Source organism: Populus trichocarpa, chromosome 13, assembly GCF_000002775.5.
Source record: "Populus trichocarpa isolate Nisqually-1 chromosome 13, P.trichocarpa_v4.1, whole genome shotgun sequence".
NCBI classification, from domain to species: domain Eukaryota; kingdom Viridiplantae; phylum Streptophyta; class Magnoliopsida; order Malpighiales; family Salicaceae; genus Populus; species Populus trichocarpa.
This window is the reverse complement of record NC_037297.2, coordinates 14,904,459-14,923,128: the sequence shown is the minus strand read 5'-3', so window position 1 is coordinate 14,923,128 and position 18,670 is coordinate 14,904,459. Positions and strand designations below refer to the sequence as shown.

The 18,670-nt window shown below is 33.5% G+C and overlaps 2 protein-coding genes and 1 pseudogene across 2 annotated transcripts; all 3 read left to right on the top strand.

Moving 5' to 3' along the window:
• The first annotated feature begins 1,700 nt into the window (after positions 1-1,700).
• LOC18104685 (U2 small nuclear ribonucleoprotein B'' 2) lies at positions 1,701-5,045 on the top strand. Its single transcript, XM_006376487.3, has 5 exons — positions 1,701-1,897; positions 2,247-2,419; positions 3,229-3,325; positions 4,146-4,225; positions 4,554-5,045. Exons 1-5 carry the CDS (start codon positions 1,825-1,827, stop codon positions 4,830-4,832), a joined length of 702 nt encoding a protein of 233 aa, XP_006376549.1. The 5' UTR covers positions 1,701-1,824; the 3' UTR covers positions 4,833-5,045.
• Positions 5,046-6,212: 1,167 nt separating this feature from the next.
• Positions 6,213-10,052, top strand: LOC18104684 (F-box/LRR-repeat protein 3-like; annotated as a pseudogene).
• Positions 10,053-13,414: 3,362 nt separating this feature from the next.
• LOC7464719 (probable WRKY transcription factor 25) lies at positions 13,415-16,282 on the top strand. The gene is made up of 5 exons (XM_002319923.4): positions 13,415-13,877; positions 14,062-14,250; positions 14,333-14,973; positions 15,113-15,274; positions 15,505-16,282. The coding sequence occupies exons 1-5, from the start codon at positions 13,518-13,520 to the stop codon at positions 15,926-15,928; spliced, it is 1,776 nt and encodes a 591-aa protein (XP_002319959.2). The 5' UTR covers positions 13,415-13,517; the 3' UTR covers positions 15,929-16,282.
• Positions 16,283-18,670: the final 2,388 nt, after the last annotated feature.

The window sequence follows — 18,670 nt, the reverse complement described above, 5'->3', positions numbered from 1 at the left end:
CTTGACTAGAGTTATATATATATATATATATATATATATGATGAAGTAAAAAAAAAATTTAAATAAACTCATAATTATTTAGTTAATAAAACTATCGTATCACATCAAATAATTAATTTAATTTAAAATTTAAAATTATTAAATAAGATTTTAAAATAGTTGATACTACTTTAAAAAAAAAAAAGTAAAAAAACTAGTTAATTTGGTCCGAGTTGACTTGCTAACCTAATCAATCCAAACTTAACTCAATTAAAAACTAATCCTCGACTTATTGATTTTTTCTATTATCAAAACAATATTATTCTGATATTTTTTTTAAAAAAAATTTTGAAAGAGGTTCACTCCCATTCCCCCAAGTTAACAAAAAAAAACACATTTGTTTGTGAGAAATTATTATTATTATTATTGCCATAGTTATTAAACCCGGCCCGGGGGTTGACCCGGCCAAGGGGCCGGGTCCCGGGTTTCATGGGTCAACCCGGATTAACCCGGAAAAATTAAAAAAAAATTAAAGTTTTAATATTTCATATGAAAAAATCCATGTAAATATAGATTATACATATTATGAAGTTTAAAAGAATATTTTAAAAAGTTTTTTATCCTACAATAAAAATATATTATGTTAAGCTTTTAAGTTAAAGTATTTAAACTAAAAAAGTTTTTTATCCCCCATTGAAAAAACATAACTTTTTTCTTGGAAACATAGAATATATATACTAATGAGTTTCAAATCCCACATTGAAAAGATAATATATTATCCTTTTAAGTTGAAGTATTTAAACCAAAAGGTTTTTTATCCCACATTGAAAAAACATGATTTTTTTCTTGGGAACATAGAGTATATATACTAATGGGTTTCAAATCCCACATTGAAAAAACATGGTTTTTTTTCATGGGAACATAGAGTATATATATGAAAGGGTTTCAAATCCCACATTGAAAAGATACCATGTTATCCTTTTAAGTTAGAGTATTTAAACCAAAAGGTTTTTTATCCCACATTGAAAAAACATGGTTTTTTTTATAGGAACATAGTATATATATATATGAAAGGGTTTCAAATCCCACATTGAAAAGATACTATGTTATTCTTTTAAATTGAAATATTTAAATCAAAAGGTTTTTTTATCCCACATTAAAAAAACATGGTTTTTTTCATGGGAACATAGTGTATATATATATGAAAGGGCTTCAAATCCCACAATGAAAAGATACTATGTTATCCTTTTAAGTTGAAATATTTAAACCAAAAGGTTTTTATCCCACATTGAAAAAACATGGTTTTTTTCATGGAAACATAGAGTATATATACTAATGGGTTTCAAATCCCACATTTGAAAAAAAAAAAAAAACCGGGTCTCGTCCGGGTTCGCTCGGGTCACCCGGGTTCCGGGTCGACCCGCCGGGTCGCCCGGGTTTGGCCGGGCTGTTGCCACAGCCGGTCTTTTATTAAACCCGGACCGGTCCAGCCACCGGGTCCCAGGTCGACCCCCCGGGCCGGGCCGGGTTTAATAACTGTGATTATTGCTTTATAAAAAAATGTTAATAAAATAAAAAATTAGAAAAATCCTGGTGAGTCCAATATTAAGTTTTCAAAGTTTAGCCCATGCTAAAAGCCAGAAGCCCAAAACATAGTTGACTCCAGCCCAAATAACTGCAACCACACTAAAAAGCCCAAATATATAGTTCGGGCACGGTCTGTCCTAATTCCTAAAACAGACTCTCTTTCCCTCCCCTCCCCTTTCCCTCTTCTCTCTTTCTCAAAAACCCAAAATTTCTCAGTCTCAGTCTCAGATTCTCTCTTGCCTTTTTTTTTCAGCGAAGATGCTAACAGGAGACATACCACCGAACCAAACAATTTACGTTAAGAACCTCAACGAGAAGGTCAAGAAAGAAGGTATATTGTACTTGCTTTACTTTAACGTTCTTCCTGTTTTTCTTACTGAGTTTGAGTAACTAAAACCCTAAAAAATCTCAACTTCACTATTGTTTTTTCTTTCTAGGCAATATGTAAGTCGACCCATTTAAGCTAAAAGCAGTTTTAATTGATTTTTCTAGTAGATTTCTTCTTAGGGTTACTGAAAGTGAAATCAGGTTTAGAATATTAGGGTGGAAGTAGCTTAAAAGAGCTGTTAAAGGAAGATATTTGGTCAATGAGAAGTGGAGAATATGGTGATTTTTTTTGTGATTTTGAAGTATTTTAGCTTAATTGTGTTAGGTTTTTGACGGGTTTTTTTGGTGGGTAGAGTTGAAGAGATCACTTTATTGTTTGTTCTCTCAATACGGGAGGATTTTGGATGTTGTTGCTTTGAAGACGGCAAAGCTTCGAGGGCAAGCATGGGTTGTGTTTAGCGAAGTGACGGCTGCAAGTAATGCTGTGCGGCAAATGCAGGGTTTTCCATTTTATGATAAACCTATGGTACGTTTTGAGATGCTTGGTCAGTAAGTCTTCAACTCTTTGTATTTGATAATGCATCAGCTATGGTATGTTATTTCAATTCCTTTTTTAAGTTTGTGTAATGTAAAGAATTTTATGTTTTATTATCTTCACGTTTTTAAAGATACAATTTTGATGGATTATTAAGTTGTCTATACAATTGATTGATTTGCAACTAGTTTTGGATGTGATATTGTGACCGTCAATTATAACCTTTGTGCTTGTGCTGTTCAGTTTTTGTTTTGGTTTCATCATCAAGCTTTTGTTTGCTTGTCATGAACAAGCATAACAGGGGAATGGTAATTTTGCACTAGCTGTCTTCTAAAACTATGGTTGGAAAATGAATGGTTCTGGTTGAGTGAGCTGTAAGAGAAGCCATGAGATTTTTTGTGGTTAATAATTGGGCCATTGTGATTCTTAAACTAATAGTTCATTATGTAATGGAAACAAGAAGAAAAAGGGAAAGATTGTGATGTCTTATATGAAGTTTCAATTATGTCCTTCATGGAATTATATTATTTTTCACCTAATAAAATGGTCATAGTTGTGTGATATATTTTATGTTAGTGTAATAAAGAAGGGAGAATCATGCATGTCCTTAATTGACTGCAATTTGATCAAAAAAATTGACCATTGGACTCGTTGAAGCATGCATTCATTGAAGACGGTTATTCTGTGTATTTGTGAATGATACCTTCATTTAGAATCTTAATCAAATTTCTATTTCTTCATTCTATCTTTGTTCCTACTAAATTTTCAATGTGGTAATGTATCTCATTGATTTGGTGCAGCGAATCCAGTATGCAAAAACAATGTCTGATTGCATTACAGAAGCAGAAGGAGTCTATGATCCAAATGCAAAGAAAAAGAAGAAGAACGAAGAAAAAGGTGAGTGCAACTAACTAGCAAGTTATACTTTGATCTTTATTAGACTGGTATGTTTATGTCATAAAAAATTGACCATTCAAATGGAACTCATTACAATGAGTCAGGAAAATAGCTTTGCATTAGGAAATTATAACAAAGAAATATGTTTGAATTCTCCTATGTAAATGCAGTACTGAATGGAAGTAATAGAAATATCCAGTTGGCCATTTCTTTTGACTGCTCAAAAAGGTTTGAAGAACCATTTTTTGAGCAAATTCTTTGTGAAAGAGTCTACCACTGCTTGCTATGTTTGCTGAAACTACATCATTTAATGGTTGATTCAGTTATCTAGTTCCTCACTCAAGCATATGACTGGCCTAAGGAAATATACATGGTTCAAATATAATCTTTTACATGATTCTATTATTGTAAAAGTGAAACCAAATACCAAACTTGAAGCAAGCACTGCCCCTATGAATTTGGTGCTGATACCATGATTTACATGTTTCAGTGGATGCTCCTGTGTAAATTAGGTGGTTTGGACTTCTAGGGTTACGGTTTTAATGGACAAAATCAGAGGAGAAACAAGTTATGTGTGTGCCAAAAGTTCTGGATGTCTAATGTATTGTTTTCTAATAACTTTTGACAACTTAGAAAAGAAAAAAGTAGAGCAGTTTTTGGGCAGTGCCATGTCTTATTGAAATGGGATTTAAATTCTGGCACACAAGACCAATGTTCTGTTTTGACTTACTGTTAAGTGGATTATGTTTTAATTTTTATTCAGTGATGCTCCTGCTATTCTATTATCTGCAAATAATTTAACACATGCTTTCCTCTTCAGCTGAAAGAAAAAGACGTGCTGAAGAATCCCAGCAATCAGCTCCAGCTAATGGTAAACCTGCTGAAAGTAACGGGGGCCCGGTAAGTCATATTTTATGCTTCTCTCCACCATATTAACTTGCACACTTGCATACATGTTAATGTTCTTAAGAGTTGGGCAAATACTTAGGTCATGTGTGCAGTATTCATGTGTTTCATTTGCATGACTATGAAAAGTGTTGAAGATGATTGCATGATAATTGTTTGAAGCAGTCAGTGTGCATTGATCTCATTACTGGGATTAATGCACCTTTTGTGTGTATTTCATCTGTTCACCCCAACTACTTCTTTTGGAAAAGAAGAGTGAATTCTCCTATTTTATTTGATCAATTCTTGCTTATTATGTCCTGTCTCTGTCTATGATGTGTAGACTTCTTTCCGCCATGGAAACCAGGGTGCACAAGAAACAGCTCCGCCAAATAATATATTGTTTATTCAAAACTTGCCCCATGAAACCACTAGCATGATGTTGCAAGTGCTCTTCCAGCAATACCCAGGATTTAGGGAAGTCCGAATGATTGAGGCGAAGCCAGGTATTGCATTTGTGGAATTTGAAGATGATGTGCAATCCTCCATGGCCATGCAGGCCCTTCAAGGTTTCAAAATTACTCCCCAGAACCCCATGGCTGTTACTTATGCCAAGAAGTAACCGGCCTTTGTTATGAATCAATTGCCTCCTTCACTTCTTGCCTCAAATGTTACTCGTGGATGCGATGATTGAAGAGTTTTATGAATACTGTAGCAATGTAGAATTTTGAAAACTAATTGTAGAATTTCACTTCCAATTTGATTGATGTTTCACTACTCATTGTTTATATCCTATCTAGTGATGTTGCCAAGTGGTGAGGGCAACTTTCATATATATTTTTATTCTCAACTCGTTGTTTATGCCATATCTGACGATGTTGCCAATCGATGAGAATTTAAAAGTCTTCTACTCTCATCTTTTATTTTTACAGCAAGATCATGGCCTTATATTTTGAGAGTAGGCATCTTCCTTAGTATGGTTCAGAACTGTTGTGCCGTTGGATTCTGATCCAACTTGCAAAATAGGAATGGAAATGGAAGCCAATGAACTTGTAGTTGAAATTGATTTGGAAAACACAATTAGGGTTTCACCAAAACTTTCTAATGTCTCATTGATGATTCTTTCCATTGTTTATGTGTGTCACTAGCAGAAAAGAAAAGCATGGCTCTCCCAGCTGCGGCCATAATTTAGCCGGGGAGTCTCATATTGCAAATGGAAGATCTGGTCTACTAGCCCGCAATTTGAAGAACATTGTAATGGATTTGGAATGGAGACTGTGGAGTGGATAGGTCATGTTTGACATTCAACTAACTTAAAGTCATCCACAGGTAACCTGTCGTTCATAAGAAATTTTTTAAAGAACACCCATTTTCAATGGATGAATCTTGTTGCAAAATCAGGAAAACTGATTAGGAGTTTAGAACAATACAAGATTTATAACCGAAGCTTAAGAAAATACATCAAACCAAATCTAATCCCTCTTGTCCAGCAAAGATGTTGCCTTCTCTGTATCATTAGATTTAAATTTTATGAGTTTTTCTTTTATTTTTTCATTCAAATTTAATGTTTTAATCAATACTTATATTTTAATAATATTGGTATTATAAACTCATCTCTATTTATAGTTTTGACATGATTATACATATCATATCATATCATATCATATCATAGGAACCTAAATGAGTCTTGTATTAAAAAATAGTTTAAAAAACTTTATTAAATACTATGATTCAAGAAGTCAGTTGTATTTAAAAGATGATTCGGTAATTAATATTTGAAACTTTAATTGGGATATTTCATGTTTAATGCGTGATTAATATTTTAATTTAGAGTATTTTTTAAAAAATATTTTTCTTTTTAAAATGTTTCAAAATAAATTTTTTAGATTTTTTTATATTAGCATATTAAAATTATAAAAAAAATATTAATTTAATATTTTTTTTAAAATAAAACACACTTTTAAAACATATATAAAAGTAAAAATACGGCACTCCCGAACGCTCACTGAATTAAATAGGTAAATTCAACAAGAGAAAAGAATTAATGTAGTCCTATAAAAATAAAATAGCACCAAAAAACCTAATATATAGACTTTTTACCTTCGCAAGTCAACTTCCCCAAGTGCTACAGAATCTCCACCAGCTGTACCACTGTTAACCGTTACTCCATCATATAACCTTTCCTTAAACTCCACAAAAAAAAAAAAAAATCCTTTCAAAATCTTGCACACTCTTTTCCACCCATGAAAACAAACAAGAAAACCACTATGCAAGCGCCGCCCTTTAGCAACCCCTTAGGTTTTCTCACTGAAGAAATCGTCTTTACAATCCTTGACTATCTTAACAATGACCCTTTTGCTAAAAGTCTTTTTCTTTAACTTGCAAAGCTTTTTACTCCATTGAAGCTCACCATAGGAAGACTCTTAAGCCGCTTAGAGCTGAGCTTTTATCAAGAGCCCTTCCTAGATACCCTCATACTGAACATATTGATCTAACTCTTTGTCCTCGCATTGAAGACAGCATGTTGAAAGTTGTTTCTTTGTCATGTAACGATGTTTTGTGTTCTATAAACCTGTCAAGGTCAAGGTTTTTTACTAATATTGGGTTGGTGAGTTTGGTTTCAAGGTGTTTCAATTTGGTTGAGACTGATTTGTCTAATGGAGTAGAGTTGAATGATTTGGCTACTGCTGCAATTGCTGAGGCTAAGAATTTGGAGAAGTTGTGGTTGGCTAGGTGTAAGCTGATTACTGATATGGGGATTGGTTGTATTGCTGTTGGGTATAGAAAGTTGAGGTTGGTTTCTTGAAATGGTGTTTGAAGGTTAGTGATCTTGGTGTGGAATTGCTTGCTTCGAAATGTAAGGATATTAGGAGCTTGGATCTCTCTTACTTACAGGTAATTTGATGTGTTTCTTTGTCTATTTTGGTTTCTGTTCTCTGTTTGTTTTCTGAGAAACATGAAGGAAAGAAAAATTCGAAGGCTTCTTGTTGAATTGTTGTTTGTTTTTACTTCCTTCATTAATTGATCTTTGTTGAAGTTATTATTAGGACAGTACATGCTTTTGATGTTGTTCTGTTATGTAACTGTGGTGTTTTTACTTCCAATATGATGTCACAATGTTTCCTTTGACTTGGATTTAAGTACTGATAAGAATTTAATTGTCAGCAATGTGATTTCTTGCCACTTGGGGTTGAAATTGAAGTTTGGCTTTTTGATGATTTGAACCCTGCTGCTGTTTCCCGACGCATTGTTTCTGTTTAGAGCACTAATCAAGTCTATGATTGGGAAAATTCTAATCCCAGTGGGACAATATTTGATGGTCAGCATTCCTGAAAAGTTGTCTCAGAAGATTCAAGAATTAGGTTATGTCCCGTGATAGTTTGTCTGAATTTATTTATTTGTTTCTTCAGCTATGTTTTATGGTGGATAATACCTTCTAGAGAGGTTTAATGTTTGTTGACTAAAACTTGGTCAAAAAAGTTGCACGCGATATAAAAAGTCCATGCAAATGCAGCTACAAAGTGAGAATCTTTTGGTAAAGTCTCCTCTCCACTGTACAATTGATTGGCGCTTTTTAAGGAATTTACCACTTTAGTTAATTATACAGTATTATATGGGATTACTGCCTCGCTAATTTTGTGTGTTCTAATCAGCCTCCTAACAGTTTTCTTTCAAATTGTGGTAATTAAAATGCAATGCAGGCAGTTTTGAGAACTCTAAAATGATTGTGAGTTTGTTTGCAGATTACAGAGAAATGTCTTCCATCTATTTTGCAATTGCAGCATCTTGAAGATTTAGTCCTTGAGGGATGCCTTGGTATTGATGATGATGGCCTCTCAACTCTTCAACAGAGTTGCAAGTCACTCAAGGTACCTTTTCATTATAAATTAGTTCTGCATTGTTTGCAGGGTTGCAAATTTTGATGCTGTTTGTTGCTCTTTTTTTACGTTGAGTTTGTTACCAACTCATGTAGGAGCGAAACATGTAAATTCCAGAATTGAATGAATGAAGTAGAAATTGTTTTCTGTTTATTGAATTCCTAGGCGGGAATTCATACTGTAGTCCATTTCACTCGCCCATTTCGCGCAGGGTGTTTAATATTCAATCGACAATTTCTCTAATTTTACAAGTCTCGCAGACACTTAATATGTAAACTGCCAGAACATCAGTCATGTGAGTTTGTCATCTCTGATAAGCGATGCTGAAAACCTAGGAGAACTTACTCTAGCTTATGGTCCTACTGTGAGTCCAATATCTAAAATATCTCCTGGAAGTTTTTGGTCACATAGAGGTTCATTATTAATACTTGATGATGGTTCAGGTTACTGCAGATCTAGCAAAATGTTTGCAGAACTTTTCGGTGCTGAAATCAGTTTAGCTGGATGGCTGTGTGGTTAAATGTTCTGGCATTAGAGCCATTTGGAAGTTGGCCTAACTCGGTCTAGGAATTGAGCTTCAGTAAGTGCTCAGGAGTGGATGTCCTGAACTGGAAGTCATTAACATAGCTTATAATGATAAATTTACTGAGGCTTCATCAATATCATTATCATGATGTTCAAGGTTAAAAGTACTTGAGATAATAGGATGTCCTCATGTCTCATCAAAAGGTATATCAGCTATTGCTGTTGGATGTAGGCAACTTGTGGTGTTGGACATTAAGAAGTGCTTTGATATCAATAATAATGCAATGCACCCAGTTGCTCAGTGTTCCCAAAACCTCAAACAGGTATGGCATTTATCCGATCTCCTGGAACATTGAAATCTGATATAATAGGCTAATGGCAATTGTTCATTCTGTTTGTTGCAGATAAACTTGTCGTACTGTTCAGTAACATATGTTGGCCTTTCGGCATTAGCCAGCATCAATCGCCTGCAGAACATGACTATGCTACACTTGAGAGGCTTAACTCCAAATGGCTTGGCAGCTGCTCTCTTAGCTTGCAGAGGGATAAACAAGGTGAAGCTACATGCTACCTTCAAACCACTGCTTCCCAAATCCCTTCTTGATTACATCAAAGCCCGCGGCTGTAAATTTCTTTGGAGAGATAAGGCATTCCAGGTATGAGCTGGTACCCTTCTTTCTTTATCAGAGTGTTAAATGCCTTGAGTTTGTATTGCTAGTCAACATTTCATATAATATGAAGTTCAAGAGAGAATTTTTTACCTTTTCAAATGACTCCACCACTACCATTAATATGCTTGCTAAGACTTGGTCTTGGAATCTCTTTGCCATTTATCCTATGTAGATTACTGACTGCCTGCTTCTAGAGAAGGTGACCCCTACCTTGACAATGATCAGTTGGCCTATGAAATTTTAAATTCGTTCTTCATTTTATAACGAACCTGACAAAATATCAACACCAATAAGCAAAAATCATAGCGCTGATGATTTTTTTTTAATCCCACTTTGTAATATGGTTGACACTTGACAGGTGGAAATGGATCCAAAGGGATGGAAGTTACATTTTGGGCAAAGTCTTGAATCTCCATAGACTGTGAAGGAGAATATACATCTTTTTTAAGTGAATGGAAAAGGTCTTTTCATCAACTTGTGCCTGTGCTTTTACACCCTTTTTCTATTCTATTGAATGACCGGATTCTTAAAGAGAAAGGGATCAGATGTTTTTCTTTTTCTTTTTCTTTTTCCTTTTCCTTTAGGTAGGAAAGGTGGGAGGTGTGAAAAGAAAAGGGTGGCTTCAAATTATTGCAGTATTGTTTTCCTGTGTTTCTCAATGTATTTACTACTCTTCATTTAGCCAAATTTTATAGCTTTTTGGCCATGCAAGAAGATAGAATCAAGCTTTGCTTCTTTTTTATTTTTATATATATAAGGTTAAGGCTCTGTTTGTTTCTTTGATGCAGTTTGTGTTTTGCCTCAACCATGAATTATTCAACGAACACCACGTTTTACTCTAAACTTTATCTTGAAACCTTGTTTAAGAAAAAAACTATATTTTATAAAAAAATTTATATTTATTTTTTTTAAACCGCACCCACAATAATTACCGAAATAAAATACCAAGTACACACTAAGATGGGATTTTTTGCTGCCAACAAGATTTAATTAAATGATACCACCCAAACTCCCAGCAGTCTTTCTAAGGAGTTGATAATATTGGACAAAAAAACATGCCATAAACCCACCAACAAGCATATGATTCAACTTCTTGCATTTGTTCAAGCTACAAGACAAGTCAAATGACACTCCCCAGCTCCCAGCAGCCATGTAATGCAAGCAATAAATATCAGTTGGCGCAGAGAACTATTTTGAGACCCCTTAACATGGAAGGTGTTTGAGAAGAAAGCTTGTTTAATTTGGCATCGTCATGACCTCCCATGGATAGTCGTCATGCTTACATCTATATGCCCAATGACTGGCCTTTTATACCCTTATACATTGAATTCAGAGGGCTTCATGAACTCATAAAGAACTCTTATTTTCTTAAAACTTGACTATTTTGTGAATTATTGAACTGTACTTGCAATGTTAAGTGTAATCCTTTCAAGAACGAGACTCTTGCATCCAATTTTTTGTTAAATAATAAATTTTGATAGCCCTGCAAGACCAACCAGATTGACAGATTAATAAATTCTGTGTCTCTCAACATTACGTCTTTGTTCCCTTTTTTTTTTTTTTGAAAATTTTCATTTCAGTCCCCCTGAGCAATTCCTAGCCCCATCATCGTACCTTTTATTCTTTTAGTGAAGTTTTTTGAGAATTCAAAGTCCACTGTCCTCGTTGGTTTCTGAATTGAAATCACAAAGTATTTAATAATTGTTTTTTAAACATTTTTTTATCAAGAAAATAATCAGTTTTTTTAAAAAAAAATTACTTATTATCCCAACCAAGAGATACAAAGGGAAGGTAGGATGAGCACCACAAAATAATGTATTCAAAACTCCAAGTGTAGCATATTCCATTTTCTTAATCTCGAGACCTCAAAAGTCCCTACCACTTTTCCTCTACAAACAGGAAGGATAAATACAAAGAAAAGTTTTTGGACAGTTCTGTAATTCTAAAAAAGAAGAGAAAGCTGTCCCTTCCTGCCCTATACCAACACGTTATCTACAAGACTTTAGCACACCTCTTCTAGAAATGCACTTAAATGTCTCCACCAAGATACACCAATCAACAGTTAATCTAGAGGGTGTTTTGCAGTGTGGTTACGGGTGCTTTTTAAATAACTTTTCGTGCCAAAATGCATGTCAATAATGTTTTTTCATTTTTTAAAAATCATTTTTGACATCAGCACATCAAAACGATCCAAAACATACAAATCATATTAAATTTTAGTGAAAAAAAAAATTTCAAAATTTTTGGGAATGCCGCCGCAGCCGCGTTCCCAAACGAAACCCTAGTCTTGCATTGGATGCGACAAATTTAAGATCCGGACCGGTCCGATGAATCGATCCGAAACTTTATCGACTCAAGGTTTTGACCCAGTTAAAATTAAATATCAATTTATTAACACTTTTTTATATAAATTTTTTTTTGAATTACAACAATATTATTTTAAATTTATATTTAAAAAAATATATCAATATCAACCCATTATCTCCGTCTATAACTCGAGACTTGTGCCGAGTTGAAAGCAAGGGGGAAGCAAGATTTTTAAGTCCCAACTTGGAGGGGCAAAACCTTAAAAGAAGACAAGGTAGATACGATGAGTAGTTCTGAGACTCCATACAATGAATTTAGAGAGGACCACTCACAACCCTATCATTCTTGTAATGCACGTGTGTAAAACTAGTTGGTTGTATTGATTAATAATATATACAGCCTTCCTTCATTTGCAACAGAAGTAATTAAGAAAGAAATTATTAATTCTACAGAAGGATTAAGGCCCTGTTTACTGATAAAGGGATGGTGATTAATGATGTATTAAGGCCTCTAATTATATTTTATGGGGTTATCTATGATGTAAAATTAATATCAAAGGGATATGATCACATGGAGGATTGACAAATTAAATTGGATCAGTCAAAGAACAAGCTGAAGAAAAAAATCAAGACAACTCAAGGGTTAAATTAAGTGAATGGCAGACCAAAGACTCTTAAATTCTTTTTGTCCAAATTCTAATGTCAAATTAAGTTTATTGTAAAACTAATTAATTTGCCCATGCATGTTTACTTCTCATCAAGAACTCTAGAGTTTGTGTCATTTTGAAGTGATTTAAGTCTTAATTTGGTGATCTTACATGGATTAAGGAAAAAAAAGAGTCTTTCTTAATTACCTTACTAATTAATTAAGAGAAACAATCATTTAAAAACACATTTATTTCCAATTATTCACTTGTGTAATACATTGGAGCTTTAAAACATCATTAATTTTCCAAATATGAATTATATTTAAAATCAGATCAGTGAAAATTTGATATTAGCTTGGCATACTAGAGGGTATCATGAAATTAAACTAAATTTTTTTGAAAATTTTGCCTAATTATAATGTTTAACCCAAAATCACATGTTATTTTTCATTAGCCTCCGTGCCTAACAAAAGCCTAATACCACCAGAAATGGAGGAAAAAAGTTTCCCAAAAAAAAAAAAGAAAAAAAAAAAAGAGAGGATAAATCCACAAATATCCCAGTGTCAGCCAGCCGCCATCCAGTCAAACCCGCTAATTTTGACCAAAGGCTCCCCCGTCCACACAAAAATGGCTAAAAGTCATGTTTGAGCCCTTTACTTTTCTCAATTCATCAAATCAAAACCCTTAACTTTTAATGTTTTTCAAATTAACCCCTCTACTTGCTGGTGATTCAAACTATTTTATCCAACTCCCTCACTTAAGAAAAAAAAAATTATAATACATTAAAGTATAAAAACTTCATCATTTCACGTGAAAATATATCAAACCTGTAGTTTCTATTTAATGTTCTATTTAAGGTTCTATCATGATATGAAGACGCAAACCTTCCCTTTCACCTAGCTAGATGATTGTTAAGAGTTTTTTTTTTTAAAAAAAAAAAATAGATTATTAGATTAATTTATGCATTAAAAGTTACTAAATTTCTTTCCCAAAATGAGTAATGAATCAATAGGATTGAGGATCACAAATGTGAGGGATTGATATCACAAAATATGAAATTTTTAGGGACTATATAAGGGTTTTTTTTAATCTTTCTTTGGTCAGAAACTCCCTGTACCTTCCTAGAAACCTCCCCATTGACAACATAGCCCCTTTCCTTGTGCAATACGTGACCATTTTCTCTTCTTCAACGCCACAATCTCTCCTATATCATCACCAAGCTCCCTCTTTCGATTAGAATTTCTAGCTCTCTCTCTCTCAGTCGTTTTTCATATATTTCCATGGCTGCTTCTTCAGGGAGCTTAGACACGTCTGGGAATTCACACCCACAAAGCAGTAACAACTATTTTTCTTTCAGCACTAATAGTTCTAATCACTACCCTTTCATGACCTCTTCTTCTTTCACTGATCTTCTTGCTTCAAATGATGAAGAACCCATTAATAATAACACAGGTAATAGTAAGTTGGGTGATAGGATAGCTGAGAGAACTGGCTCTGGCGTGCCTAAATTTAAGTCTACTCCTCCTCCTTCTTTGCCTTTATCCCCTCCTCCTGTTTCTCCTTCTTATTACTTTGCTATTCCTCCTGGTTTAAGCCCTACTGAGCTCTTGGATTCTCCAGTCTTGTTAAACCCTTCTAATGTAAGTTTTTGTGTTCCTTTTTGATGTTTTGGTCTAATGGTTGCGTATAAAGATCATTGCTTGATGATAAAGTTTTGAGCTTTTTGGTTTGTTTTTTGTGTGATTGAAGCTAAAGATTGTTTTATTGTCCACTTGATGGGATTTTCGGCTGATGGGTTTTGTTTGTTTTTTATTTTGTGTTCAGATTTTGCCATCTCCAACAACTGGGACATTTCCAGGTCAGGGTTTGAACTGGAAGAGTAGTTCTGGTAATATCCAGCAAAATGTCAAGAAAGAAGACAGGAGTTTCTCTGATTTCTCTTTCCAGCAACCAGCAAGGCCATCCACAACTTCATCTGCCATGTTTCAATCTTCAAACTCCACAGTTCAGCCCGTAAGTATCAAGTTTTTTGGTGAAATTTTCTCTGTTTTGGTTATGTGATTGTGTTGTTTTAACAGTTATTGGTAATTTTCAGGGACAGCAACAAACTTGGGGTTTTCAAGAACCTGCAAAGCAAGATGAGTTTGTTTCAGGGAAGAGTAATATGGTAAAAATGGAATACAATTCTAATTCCATGAAGAGTTTCTCCCCTGAGATCGCTGCAATTCAAGCAAACCCTCAAAGCAATAATGGGTTCCAATCTGATCACGGTAATCAACCACAACAGTATCAGTCTGTTAGGGAGCAGAAAAGATCAGATGATGGGTATAATTGGAGGAAGTATGGTCAAAAACAAGTTAAAGGAAGTGAAAATCCAAGAAGTTATTACAAGTGCACATTCCCCAATTGTCCAACAAAGAAGAAAGTCGAGAGGTCCTTGGATGGACAAATTACAGAGATAGTTTACAAGGGTAGTCATAACCATCCTAAACCTCAGTCTACTAGGAGATCATCATCAACAGGATCTAATCCTGCAATGATTCCAGCTCCTAATAGTAACTCTAATGAGATTCAAGATCAGTCATATGTTACTCATGGTAATGGACAAATGGATTCATCAGTTGCCACTCCTGATAATTCATCAATTTCAATTGGGGATGATGATTTTGATTCACAAAAGAGTAAATCAGTAGGTGGTGATGACTTGGATGAGGATGAACCTGAGGCCAAAAGATGGTAAGTTCTTGATTAATTAAGGAAATAAAACTTCAAAACATATTGATTCACAAAAGAGTAAATCAGTAGGTGTTTTGTTTATTAGAGGGAGGTCTTGGAATGTTTGGTGTCATTATTAATCTTGTCTTGCTTATTTCAGGAAAAGAGAGCGCGACAATGAAGGAATTTCAGCACCTGGCAGCAGAACAGTAAGAGAACCAAGAGTTGTAGTTCAAACCACCAGTGACATTGATATCCTTGATGATGGGTACAGGTGGAGGAAATATGGGCAGAAAGTGGTCAAGGGAAATCCAAATCCAAGGTAAAAAAGCTTACTTTACAAGTTTTGATGAAAGATACTGTTTGGCATAAAGTTTCTTAGATGGGAAAATTAAACTAATCTTGGTATTAATTAATGTAATCTTGTTACAATTTCAAGCCTTAAAGGCTGAACTTTTTGGTCACAAAACCACGAGCCCTCAATTTCTTTCTCTGTGTTATGTCATGTTATGACTTTGTTTCTCTAAATTTGGTATGATTGTGGCTTCACAGGAGCTACTACAAGTGCACGTTCCAAGGATGTCCTGTAAGAAAGCATGTTGAGAGAGCATCACATGACCTTAGGGCAGTGATCACTACCTATGAAGGAAAGCACAACCATGATGTTCCCGCTGCTCGCGGCAGCGGCAGCCGGTCATTGCAAGACCACAGCAACAATGGCAACAACAATGCAGCAATGGCAATTAGGCCATCAACAGTAAACCATGTTTCTAACAACCCTATAAGAAATCAAAGGGCACCACCTACAGCAACATCCGAAGGTGACATGCCTTTTACCCTAGAGATGCTGCAAAGTCCAGGAAGTTTTGGTTTCTCAGGATTTGGAAACCTCATGGGGTCTTACATGAGTCAATCATCAACAGATGAAGTTTTATCAAGAGCCAAAAGAGAATTGGAAGTAGAGAGTTTTTGGTAGGAAACTACTGCAAAAGAATCACACGATGAATAAGAAAGTACTCGTCAAATCCATTACCCATTAATTTGCATTCAGTTTGTTTAATTTGTTTGTTGTATATTTCTTCTACAACTACAAAAGGGATTTGGTCTTGTGTATATTTCCAAATTGTATTTGTCGTAGCACGTAGGAGTTCTTGGTGTCCATCCATCCATCCATATCTTTAACCTATTTTTTGATTGTTAAGGCCTTTTGCTACGCTACTGCAGTGCCCACCTCAAATCAATTTTTTGTATCCCGTTAAATTATATACATTTTAGTATTATTTGTTATTTAATTTATTAGGTTTGAAAAATGAAAGTCTGTATTTTCTAAGGCAGAAGCTCCAAAGAGATACGTCATCTTGTGCGACTGTTTTTTTTTTATATATATAAATGATATTGCAATTATATTTTTTAATCGTTCAACCAATCGATTTAATATATTGTTATTTTAATTTTTTATTAAAAATATTTTGAATATTTTTTATTTAAATAATATTTTTATTATTTATCATTTGAATTAAAATTATAATGGTTAAATTAACATTTTAAATTATATATATATATATATATACAGCAGCGGAGCAAGAAAAAAAACTTAGGAGGGTTCAAATTAAAAATATTATTTTAAAAAAATTAATATTAAGTTATTTTATACAAGAAAGGAGTTGAGAAAAATTTCCTTGCAAAGCTGTGCCCTGCCTCCGTTACTTTATATATATATATATATATATATATATATATATATATATATAAAATCCCGAAATAATACTATGAAACCAAAATTTACCGTTTAAAAAAATAAAAAACCAACAGGAAAGTAATTAATTGAGAATTTAAAGCAAGCTTTGCAAAAGGAATGGTCCATCCATTACTTTGATGGGTCCCATAATCACGGGCTTTAATGGTCACGCATACGCCATTGGTTACGTAGGCCTTGGAGGTTTGAAAGAGTCAAAGATGAGGGCTGGCTGGAGCTTGGAGTTTGCTTTGGTAACAAGTTAGTCAAAGTCAGCTCTTATATATATATTTTAGTACTACTCTTGGATAATGGATGCTGCCTGGTTGCTCCCTCTTGTGGGTCCCTTTTCCTTGCCTACCTCCACCAATCTACCGCGTTGCCTCCTGTCCGTGGTCCCCACACCACTTCAACCTTAATTCTTTTGATTTTTTTTATTTTTTAAAAAATTAGTATAGTTAATTAAAAATATTAACACAACAATACAATTTGAAATTTTTTGTTTTTGAAATAACACGGTTTTGTACATGTTATGAGTAGAAAACTTAATTTTTATAGCTTGTCATTATTTATAATAGTGATTTTTTAAAAAAAAAATATTAAATGAATAGAAGAGAGAAAAAATTAAAAAAAAAACCCCGAAGATATTAAAAAAATCATCAACTATAACCTGAGTGGGCTATAATTATTGCTCTAAGATGGAGGGTGGCCCACTTGTACTGGAAAGCAAATGTGACACAATCAAGTTACCGTTTGTAACTTTTTTTATGTTGTTAGACTTTTCTCGTCAATTTTTTTTTTCTCCAGCTCATTAAATATTTTTTAAAGAATAACATTATTTGAATAATGTCAAGCTATAAAAATCATGTTTTCCAATTACAATATGTATAAACCGTATTATATTTTGCTAAATTTATAATATTTTTAAAAAAACATGTTAAAACCAAAAATAACCAATTCTTTTATCGAAAAATCTAGGCTTCAAATCTATCAATTTTATCAATTTAATTTTAATTCCTTTAAAAAATCTCAATTAGATCATTATGTTCATGTTTATTAACTTTTTTAAAAAACTTTCTTTAAAATTACATAGTTTTATTGCATAAACACATGATCAGTTGAAGACAATTAATTAAAATAAATGAAAGAATTCAATTGAAAAATGTGAGAAATGTTTAAGATCTACTCGATAATATTTATAAGTTTTGGACATAGAAAATGGTATATAAATCTTTAACTAAAGTTGAGTTTCTCATGGTTTTTATGAGTTACAATTCTATTTTATATGGATAAATTTGTTAGGTATCATTTTCTTGGATCCAAATCCATTATAATAATATAAAAACCATAATTATTAAACCGTTGGTTAATTTAATAAAAAAACTCAGAAAATCTTGAATTTAAAATCTAATTTAAATCAATTTTTTACTTGAATTAGATAAGGTATTGAATAAACTAAACTCGTGCAACCTAGTCAAAGTTCTAATGATAGGATTGATCCAACCAAACCTAACCAAATTAACACTAAAATCTAATTAATTCATGTTGACTCCTAGATTTTCTTTTTCTTTTTCAATCAATACCATACAAGTCTAACAAATATATATAAACTCTTTAATTTACCATTTAAGTTTATCTTGATATATGGAAAAAATAAATAGTTTTGAAAGCTCGAGAGATGAAGACATTTTGCTTAATGCACAAGGCGCAATTAAAAGAATATAGATGTCCAATAAGAAAATGTCGACGCTGCCCTATTCACCGACCGACCCAACAAGGCCGATATCTATCTTGTGTTCACATCCCCTAAAGGTGCTTCTGAGTTCTTCTCTTTAACCTATGTTTTGTACTCTTGTTTAATTTCTTTGATACCCAAAAGATTTTTATTCATTTTTCAATGATTTTAATGGCCATGTGCATGAAGCTACCTTGAGATTAATTGTAAAGAAATTGGCTTCGCTGATGAGATCACCATCTGTTAGG

Coding starts and splice junctions, on each gene's coding strand:
- LOC18104685 (XM_006376487.3), top strand. CDS start 1,825: ATGCTAACAGGAGACATACCACCGAACCAAACAATTTACGTTAAGAAC. Junction 1,898..2,246: donor CGAGAAGGTCAAGAAAGAAG/GTATATTGTACT, acceptor TTTGGTGGGTAG/AGTTGAAGAGATCACTTTAT. Junction 3,326..4,145: donor GAAGAAGAACGAAGAAAAAG/GTGAGTGCAACT, acceptor TTTCCTCTTCAG/CTGAAAGAAAAAGACGTGCT.
- LOC7464719 (XM_002319923.4), top strand. CDS start 13,518: ATGGCTGCTTCTTCAGGGAGCTTAGACACGTCTGGGAATTCACACCCA. Junction 13,878..14,061: donor TCTTGTTAAACCCTTCTAAT/GTAAGTTTTTGT, acceptor TTTTGTGTTCAG/ATTTTGCCATCTCCAACAAC. Junction 15,275..15,504: donor AAGGGAAATCCAAATCCAAG/GTAAAAAAGCTT, acceptor GTGGCTTCACAG/GAGCTACTACAAGTGCACGT.